The sequence below is a fragment of the Elephantulus edwardii genome, unplaced genomic scaffold (genome assembly GCF_000299155.1).
Source record: "Elephantulus edwardii isolate Elephantulus edwardi_28Jun2011 unplaced genomic scaffold, EleEdw1.0 scaffold00019, whole genome shotgun sequence".
Taxonomy (NCBI): Eukaryota; Metazoa; Chordata; class Mammalia; order Macroscelidea; family Macroscelididae; genus Elephantulus; species Elephantulus edwardii.
The window spans coordinates 19,187,224-19,197,544 of NW_006399769.1; the positions used below are offsets into that span (position 1 = coordinate 19,187,224).

The 10,321-nt window shown below is 36.9% G+C and overlaps 1 protein-coding gene across 1 annotated transcript in view; it reads left to right on the forward strand.

Annotated features, from left to right (window-relative positions):
• The window catches only part of HEATR5B (HEAT repeat containing 5B), a 181,812-nt gene that overhangs the window by 39,525 nt on the left and 131,966 nt on the right, over nucleotides 1-10,321 (forward strand). The window contains exons 16-17 of the mRNA XM_006882354.1: nucleotides 1,653-1,758; nucleotides 2,941-3,131. Coding sequence (XP_006882416.1) covers nucleotides 1,653-1,758; nucleotides 2,941-3,131 — 297 coding nt within the window. The remainder of the gene's footprint in view (nucleotides 1-1,652; nucleotides 1,759-2,940; nucleotides 3,132-10,321) is intronic.

Genomic DNA, 10,321 nt, shown 5'->3' on the forward strand with positions numbered 1-10,321 from the left:
TGACACACCTTGCTTACATGAAGTGAAAAAGACTTGAAATATTTGCTGCAGAAGATCAGACATTATGACCTTCAATATGGATTACTTCTCAACATCAAGGAAACAGAAATCCTCATCATAGGACCAAATCGTAACATAGATAAAGATTAAAGTTACCAGCTATTTCATTTTACTTGGATCCATAATCAACACCCATGGTAGCAGCAGTCAACAAATCAAAAGACATGATGCATTGGGAAAATCTGCTGTCAAAGACTTCTTCAGAGTATGTCAGTTTAAAGACTAAAGTGTAACCAGTCCAATCTTCAGTATTTTTAAGAGAGACTAGCTGGGGATTTTCTAAAAGAGAAATGAAAACGCACTTCACATATGACTCAGACGTTTTGCCACCTTAAAAATTTATTTGTATATAAAACGTTGTTGTTGAGTACAACTCATAGTGACCTTATGAACAATAGATCTGAACTCTTTCCTGTCCTGAGCCTTCTTTATCATCCTCAACGCATTTAAGTCCATTGCTGTTGACACTGTATCAGTCCCTTTCATTGAAGGGCTTTTCTCTCCTTCACTGACCCTCCAGCTTTCCAAGGAGTAGCTTCTCCTAACAACATGTCCAAAATATTTTAGGTGAAGTTTACTGTCTTTACTAAGGAGCAAATCATTTTCTAAGAAGCAACTCTGCTCTGTCTCCAAGGCATACATACCTCTTTGTTCTTTTGGCAATCTGTGAGATACTCAGTATACTTCAACACCATAACTAAAAAGCGTAAATTTTTCTGTCGTCCACCTCTCAGATGCATAACAAGTAACTTAAAAGACCATGGCCTGAATCAGGCACACCTTAGTCTTCAAACTGACTTCCTTGCTCATCAGTATTTTGGAGAGTTCCCCAACAGTGGATTTGCCCAATGCAATATTGTCTCCTGATACCCTGACTTTTTCTACCAAGTAGTACCACAGCTCAAATGCATCAGATTTCCTGTAATCCTTATTCTTTTTTCCAGCACTCAGATGCATGTTGTTGTTGTTTTGTGCCATCAAGACACCTGTGACCCATATTGAACTATGTACAGCAGCTCTGAAGCCTGCCCTGTCCTGAGTCAGTTTTACTGACTCCAACACACCAACCCCCATCATTGCCCCAGTTATTGCATTAATCCGTCTCATCCAGGGTCTGTCTCTTCACCCTTCTAAGCATGATATCCTCCTCCAAGGATCTCTCCCTCCTGGCCACATGCCCAAAGAATGTGAGACTGAGTTTCAAAATCCTAGCCTCCAAGGAGAAACTTGATTTCACTCTCTCTAAGGTGTCCCATGGTATGTTCAAGACTCTTCTCTAGCACCACAACTCAAAGGCATCGATTCTTCTTCTGTCATCCTTAGTCAGTTGCATATTAGGTGATTGGAAAGACTGGCTTGAAACAGGTGCACATTAGTCTTTAAATGAAATTTCCTGTAAAGCGTAGCATATCTGTAAACTCATAGATTATTTATGAAATCTCATTTGGACCAGCTGTGTGAATGTAATAGAAAGTGACAGGGTCATTATTTGCTCAACAGTTACCTTGTACTCATGTAATCTTTTATTTTTGAGCCATAGTTGAAGAAATTGTGATCTTCAATTAATATGATCTTCATTCCTGTTATTGTAGATTGCAAATGTTGGACCATTTTGCTGAGTGTGTTAAACAAGCCAAAGGTGTCCGCCAGCAGGCCGTGCAACTTAACATATTTACTGCTGTTCTTAGTGCATTAAAGGTATATTTGCTTTAATAACATACTAAATATTCTAGAATAAGATTTTATTTAATACATTAGGCCTACCTAGTAGTGTATGCTAACAGTGCTCTGGTGACTTAGTGATAAGACACTAAATTGCCAACACAAACGTAAGTCATTCAAATCCACCAGCTGCTCCACGGGAGAAGGATGGACAAGCTCCTCCCATGCGATTTACTGCTTCTGAAAACCCACTAGAGGGTCAGCTTTGGGATGCTTTGGACTTGATGTTGCACAACAACAGTCTATGCTAATGTTTACATGAATATCACTAAATAATTATGTTTTTATATAGTTTAAATTTTCATATTAGGCATATCGTAAATAAATATATACTTTATATTTTAGCACTATAAGCACGTATAAAAGTCCTTTGATTTATAAGTGCCAGTCAGTTCTTTCCAAGTTTTCAAAAATGTTTACCAATGAGACCTTATATGATACTGAAGGCTAATTTAAGTTTTAATTTATGGCCCAGACCCTAGATCATGAGGCTTTGCTCTGTAATTGAAAGAATACTGTATTTAGCTACTTGCTGGGGTTTTGTTATGTGTAATTCCTTTAGTGTTTTTTTCAGCCTCAGTTTCCACATGTACAAGTGGAATATTGACTGTCACACTGTGTCACACAGTTCATGAGCTTTATACTGTAGCTTCTTATACATGTTTGAAACTTTATATCATTCAGAACTAGATTTTTTTAAAGTATTTTAAAATGACAGCATCTATAAGTGCTTAAATGAATTTATCTTAATAGATAACAAACATCAGAGAAAAGAAATATAAAACAAACATCAGAGAAAAGAAATATAAACGCCAGTTACATAATTAAAACATTAGGTCTATATTAAAGAAAAAATAAGAAACCCAATTTTTAAGTATTATTCTTTGAGTTGAGACACTATTAGTGATGGCTGAATTTTTAGCCAGTTGGACTATGTGTATGATCTATAGCACGTTCTTAACTCATGCTTAGGAAAATTATTACTACTATTGCCAGTTTAACAAGTATTGGTTCTAGGCCTGAAACAGGCAACTTAAGGTTGGCTAAAAAATATAATATATGGAAATATGTGTTTATATTGAGATTGCAGCATTTCTCCCCCTCTCGTGTATTGTCAGTTATATTGCCATTATTTTGTTTTGCTTTGAATAAATGCAGGGATTAGCTGAAAATAAAAGTACCTTAGGACCAGAAGAGGTTCGTAAATCTGCTCTGACACTTGTTATGGGTGCTCTTGACAACCCAAACCCCATCTTACGATGTGCAGCAGGGGAAGCACTTGGAAGAATGGCTCAGGTGGTTGGAGAAGCAACATTTATTGCTAGAATGGCACAATACAGCTTTGACAAGTAAGTGAGCCTTTTATTAACATGCACGTCTCTCATATAGGCATGGTTGTCCTTTGCATAATCAATCATTATTAACCATTAGTTTTTTTATATATATAGTATAGCAAGCAGTAATATATTTTCTTTAATGATCTTAAATTTTAATATTTCATTGAAATCAAGTATCTGTAAAAATTGTCAAATATGTTAAATACTTGTAATGTGGGGAAAGTTTCTAATTCAGCTCTTGAGTTGCATGTTATGTGATGGAATTCAGGAGGCTTTTTACAAGGACTTCCACCAGTTATGCATATTCATTTAAGAAGTGTTATGAAGCTACCCTACAAGTTTCCCCCTGATACTTCTCTCTACCTTCTCCACCCACCAGTTCTTCTTTCTGTTAATTATTCACTTTTTGGAATAAGTCACTCTTTTTGAACTTCTAACAATAAGTACAAAACTGGTAAGATATCTTCCTGTCTGTCTTCTTGTTAATGAAATTAAAAATCAAAAGTTGTCAAGAACTGACGCTTGGATTAGGCAAATTATAATACTTACTTACGTAATTTCTTTTGTGCATTATGCATACTAAACTTCAGCATAATTTTTAATGAGAGAGAAACTGGTAAAAACAGCTTCAGAATATCAGTTGTGTGAATTAAAAGGGTCTTCTGAACCCTTGCAGATAAAAAAAAAAATGGATTTCTTTTTCTTCACATATGAATCACTAACTGGCTAGTTATAAGGTAATACTTTAGTAACTTACTTTGTTATGAGCAAACAAAAGATAGTTAAAATATCAAGAGCATTTATTCTTCTGTGTTCTAGTACTTGATTAACTGTACTCTTTTCCAGTATTTGCCATTCATACCAAAATCACCTTTCCCTGAAAATTATAACAAACCGGTTCGTCTCTGTTATCTGCTTGGTCATTTGTACTGTTACTGATAGACAAAACAGGCCTTTGTTTCTCTAGAAAACTTCTGAATGGCAGTATTTTTAATTATATGGAGTTAATTTTTAACCATTCAGTGCTACGTTTCTTTTTTTTTTTAAAATTTATATTTTAATGGAAGTTTTCTGAAAAGTTTTATTTCCATTCATTGCTGCCCATTTTCCACCCTACCCACCTCCCACCCAGTTCACTTTTCTTTTTAAAAATATTCATTGGGCAGGGAGGGAAGTGCAGCAGTGAATGAATGGAAATCCAAAATCTCTGTAAATGTTCATTAACATTATTAAAAAAATATTTATTCATTATATAGAGAAGCTGTGGTATATTCACACAATGGGATACTACGCTGCATTGAATAACAAGGAACTCATGCAATATTATTCAAAATGGGTGACCCTGGAGGACATTATGCTGAGTAAACTATCTCAGTCACAAAAAGACAAATACTGCATAGTGCCACTGTTGTAGAATAGGACTGACATCAGGGTTGGGGTAAGACTGAGAAAAACTGGATAGATTATGTATCCTGAATTGAAACAGATGAGGGAGAGAACAGTTTAAAAGCCTATATATATAGGGTATTATGATTATCACAGGAATCCAGAATTAAGGTTGCATAGTGGAGTGCATGAGGGGGGTGGGGGCTGGGGGATTGTATGCCAACAAAGAAGTTTATCTTTTGCTTTTCAAAGAAAGAAACGAACTGGGGGCGGGTGGGGGTAGAGAGAAAAAGTGCAACAATGTATGAATGGAAATCCAAAATCTCTGTAAATATTCATTAAAATTAATAAAATAAAAGATTCATTCATTGTTGCACGATTTCCTCTTTCCTCTCCCACCCCCAATCCACTTTGCTATGCACCTCTTAGTCTGGATCTGGACTGTTGCCAGTCAGATAAAACCTAATCATACATTTCTTTTAGTTAATTCTTTCCCACATTTATTTCAATGCCATGATAATTATTTATCTCCTCCTTTCTTATTTTCACCCCAAACCCCATGTTAGTCCTGTTTTATACCAGTAACATTTTGCAGTATTTGTCCTTTTATGACTGAAATATTTCACTCAGCATAATGTCCTCCACAGTCACCCAATTTGTGTACTATTTCATGTGTTCCTTGTTTTTCAGTGTTGCTTAGTATTCCATTGTGTGAATATACCATAGCTTCTCTATCCATTTAGTTTGTGGATGTGCACTTGCGTTGTTTCCAACTCGTAGCTATTGTGAACAAAACCGCAGTAAACATGGGTGTGCATATTTCTGTTTGGATGGTGGTTATGGTTTCTTTAGGGTATATTCTGGGAATATACTAGTAGTGGAATTGCTGGGTCAAATGGTATTTCTCTTTGCAACTTTTTGAGAAAGCGCCATATTGCCTTCCATAGTGGTTGCACCATTTAACACTTTTACCAACAGTGAATAAGGGTTCCAGTTTCTCTACAACCTCGCCAGCATTTGTTGTCTGCTGTTCTGTTAAGTTTTGCTATTCTTACTGGAGTGAGATGATATCTCATAGTTGTTTTGATTTGCATCTCCCTTAGAGCTAGGGATTTTGAACATTTCTTCATGTGTGTGTTTGCCGTCTGAATGTCTTCTTTGGTGAAGTGTCTGTTCATATCCTGTGCCTATTTTTCAATTGGGTTGTTTAACTATATATTGTGGTGCTTCAGTATTTTATAAATTCTACATATAAGTCCCTTATCTGACATATCATTACCAAATACTTTTTGCCAGTCTGTGGCTTCCCTTTTTACCCTGTTGGAGAGTTTTTGGATGTGCATAGGGATTTGATACTTAGAAGGTCCCATTCGTCTATTTTATATCCTCTCCTGATTGTAGATTTTTCAGGATGCTTGGAAGACTGTTGTGGATTAGGACTTCTAGAGTTCTTCCAAGTTTTTCTTTAATGAAGTTTATAGTCCTTGGTTTTAGTCCTAGATCCATGATCCACCTTGAGTTAGTTTTTGTGTGTGGAGTGAGGTGTGGATCTTGCTTGAGTCTTCTGCAGTTTTCCCATTTTTGCCAACACCATTTGTTTAAAAAGGCTGTCGTTTCCCCACTTAACTAATTTCATCTCCTTGTAAAAAATCAGTTGACCATACATAGATGGACTGATTTCGGGGTTCTCAATTTTATTCCATTGATCTATGTGTCTGTCATTGTATCAGTACCACGCTGTCTTGACCACCATGGCAGTGTAGTAGGATTTGAAATCAGGGAGTGAGATGCCACCTACCTAGTTCCTATTTTTGAGGAGTGTTTTGCTTATTCAGGCCTTCTTCCATTCTAAATACAAGATGAGACGTTAGGTTTTATTGCTATAAATTTGTTGAGTTCTTTTTGGTGGTGTTGCTGGTTAGTTTGTTCCATCCTACTTTCTGTGGCACCTCTGTAAGGATAGGACAGTTCTGAGTGATTCCTGCAATGCTGGTCTTGTTTTTACAGTCTCCCTTAGGTTCTGCTTTTCTGAGATTATCTTGATTTCTCCTTCATATTTGATGGACAATTTTGCTGGTATAATATTCTTGGTTGACAGTTGTATTCTTTGAGTGTTCAATATATGTCATTCCACTGTCTTCTTGCCCACGTGGTTTCTGCTGAGAAATTCACACTTAATCTTTTTTGCTCTCCTTTATAGGTAACTTTGTTTCTCCATAGCTGCTTTCAGAATTCTCTCCTTATCTTTAGTTCTGACAAATTTGACAGTGATATGATTTGGTGTTTTCCTTTTGGGGTCTATTTGATATGGTGTTCACTCAGCTTCTTGAATATATATTTTTCTCATTTTTCATTATTCCTGTAAAGTTTTCTAGTAATTTTTCCACAACTTTTTCGATGCCTTTACTTACTTCTTCCTGTTCTCAGATTCTGATTATGCACATGTTATTCCTCTTGATGATGTCCCACATTATTATTAGGTTTTCTTTTTCCTTCCTTTTTGTTTCAGCTCTTTGTTCTATCAGATCAATGGTAACAATTTTATCTTCTCTTCCACTGGTTCTGTGTTCCAGCTTTTCAACTCTTCCTCTGTCCCTCCAACAAGTTGACAGCATTTGAAACATTGGTCCTCATATTCTGGATTGTGGTTTCTTGTTTTTCCAGAGCCTTTAATGCCTCCTTTGTTTTGTCTGCATTATCTTGGTTTTCTGTTTTGTTGTTTGTTGGGTTATTTTTTGTTTGTTTTTTTTTAGTTCCTCTGGGTTTTTGCTTACAGAGCCCTGTAATACTTTGAGTTTGTCTTTTTACCCATTGAAAATAGCCAATCATTGTTCTTTTTAATTCTGTGTCAGAAAGTTCTATCGGACTTTCTGGCTTCAGAAAGTCTTTTGTTACTGTGTTACTTTTTGGGGATGACGTCTTGTTTTGAGTTTGTGTCTTTTTACTTTTTAGGGATGACATCTTGTTTTGGGTTTATGTCGTGTGTGAGATAGTCTGCTTCTTCTGTGACATTTCTGTGGTAGATTTTTTCATGCAGGAGGTCTTAGCAGGCTCTTGGTCTGAAAACCTTAGGTCAGGAAGTCACTGCCCCAGTAGAGGAGGGCAGCTATCCTCCCTGAGTTCTCTCTGAGCTTTTGACTCAAAGGAACACTTGCTTCAGCTGGGCAGAGTATGGCCTGTGAGTTAGCAGTGTTCTCTGTCAGGCAACTGCTGTAGCTAGGCTAGGTGGTTCAAGGTGCCCAGGGCTAAAGGAAGCTCAAGCTCTGGAAGAGGAGAAGAAATGGGATAACCTGTGATATTACTGTCCCTGGAGCACTTCAGAGGACCAGCAGTGGATCGTCCTCCAGACAGTGGGATGTCCAAGTGGCCACGTTAGGTCCTCCTGGTCGCAGAGCTGGGTTTCCAGGTAGCAGGCTGGAATGTGTTCGTGGTGGGGCACCAGGTCCTCCAGGCGGCAGATTCAAGGGTCCAAGTGGTGGTCTGGGAACCACCAGGCAGAGGGCTGAGGTCTCCAGGCAAAGGGACCATAGGGCCTCCAGGAAGCAGGGCCTTTGTCTACTGCTCCAAGTAGGAGAGCAGTCCAGGCTACACTGACAACTTTTTAATACAAGTACCTAGTTAATCAACTGGAACAGATCCATGGCTGTTGCTGACGATGCATTTGGAGGTTGCTGATGATGCGTGGGGTGGCCCATTGCTATGTTTCTTAATATCTGTTTTGTGTCAGGTGATTATTAGTGATTTTTTTTCCTGGCTTTGCTATACTTGCAGGAGGTTGCTAGGAGTCCTGAATGCCGTTGTTATTTTAGGTGCTTATATTTGTCCTGTCTTCCACTGGTTACTAGTGCATAATTATTAGTCATTATAGTTCTTCGCTAAAAGTGTTAAATATGTTCTTTAATTGATTTTACAGTTTTACACGATGAGCTTTAGAAGTTAAAATATTTCTACTTAAATGTCAATAAAATAATGAATTCTGTTTCGTTAAATAAATATGAACAAAATGCATAGGAGTTTTTGCTGGGTTAGTAAGCAAGTACTTAACTGTAACTATAATGATGAATTAGCTTTTGGTCAAGATACATGAAATTCTAAAAATACAGATTCTGTAAGAAGACAGAAAAATGTAGGATATCAAAGAGGACAAATACAATAATAGATTCAAACTCAAATGCACTGATAATTGTCTTAAGTGTGTGTTGTCTAAGTACACTGAAAAAAGATTGTAAAATTGATTTAAAAAACAAGATTTAACTTTTATTTTCATATTGTTGTTTTTATGTGGCATCAAGTCTCCTGTAACGCATAGCAATCCTATGTACAGAAGCTCTAGCTCTAAATCCTGTGCTGTCCTGAACCAGTCTCACTAATTTCGACACATCTGCCTTCATTGCCCCAGTTACTGTATCAGTCCCTCCCATCCTGGATCTTCCTGTTCTGTACTGTCCCTCCACCCTTCCAAGCATGTTGTCCTTCTCCAAGGACCATAGATTATATAAAGATTTCCTAGGTAGTATGGGAAATGCATAAACCCCAGACTTTTTTAAATGAATAAATAGAAATTTTCAAAATTAAAATTATGTTTGTTTTTCAGAGGATAATAATGTAAGTATGCAACTAGCTAGTTTTATCAGCCAGAAATACAAGCCGGTTGCTAAGAAAATTATACTGACTCCTGATGATCTCCCAGGGTGACATGTAGTGCTTTCATGGCTGTGACCTTTCAGAAACAGGTTGCCAAGCCTCTCTTGCAGGGCACATCTGATTCGAACTGCACTTAAGGTTTTACTTCATTGTGTTAAGCAGAGATTCTTATTTTACCAAAGTCATCATAGTGAAAAACACACGCACGCGCACACACAACACATACACACGCACTCATACACACACGATACTCTATGTTATTGTCAGAAAAATGCAAAGGAAAATAATTATCATGCCGAATAGTGTAAATGAGATACCATTACATGCTTACTAGAGTAACTATATTTAAAAAGAATGAAAGTTCCAAGTGATGGCAAGGTTGCATAGTAATTGAAACTCTTCTACATTTCTGTTAGATATGTTGTTGTTGTTGGGTACTGTCGAGTCAGAAAGTCACCGCATAGTCAGCCCTTCAGCACATTTTTAGCAGTAGTAAATTCCACAGAAGGGGATTGCCCATTTTTCTCTCATGGAGCAGCTAGTGGATTTGAACCGTTTACCTATTTTTTGGCAGTGCAGTTCATTACACTAAGCCAGCCAATGGGGAGAGATTGCTGTTTCCCCCTTGTTAAGATTTACAGCCTCCGAAACCCAACGGAAGGTTGCTATGAGTCAGAATTGACTTGGTAGTGATAACTGAATTGTGTGTAAGGAACCCTGCTCGAGTGAGTAGTGCATTACGTGCTGGCCTGTCCAAGGGGAAAGATGAGCCACTCTGCTCTTAGAAACCCAGTGAAAGGTTGCACTGAGTCTGGATGAATTCAGTGGCAGTGATGGGGATTATTTTGTTTACATATTATGTATCAAAATTCATTAAATAATATATACTGGTGAATTTTGTGTATACACATATATTTTTATAAAGCTTATTGTAAAACACAGTATTTCACTGTTCATATTTGTGAATTTGTTAAAAATATATTTTACCAGAAAAAAATTCCTGGTTCATTTTAAAGAGACTGAAAAATCATAGTTTTAGGAAACTTTTAAGTGAAAACTAAAAATATTTTAAAAGTAGTTCTTTGTCTTTTGAGTTTTTAGGAGTTCTTTCTTCTTTATTGTAATTATGTGAATGAAAATCACATTTTTTTCCTATTTTTAAAACAAGTTAT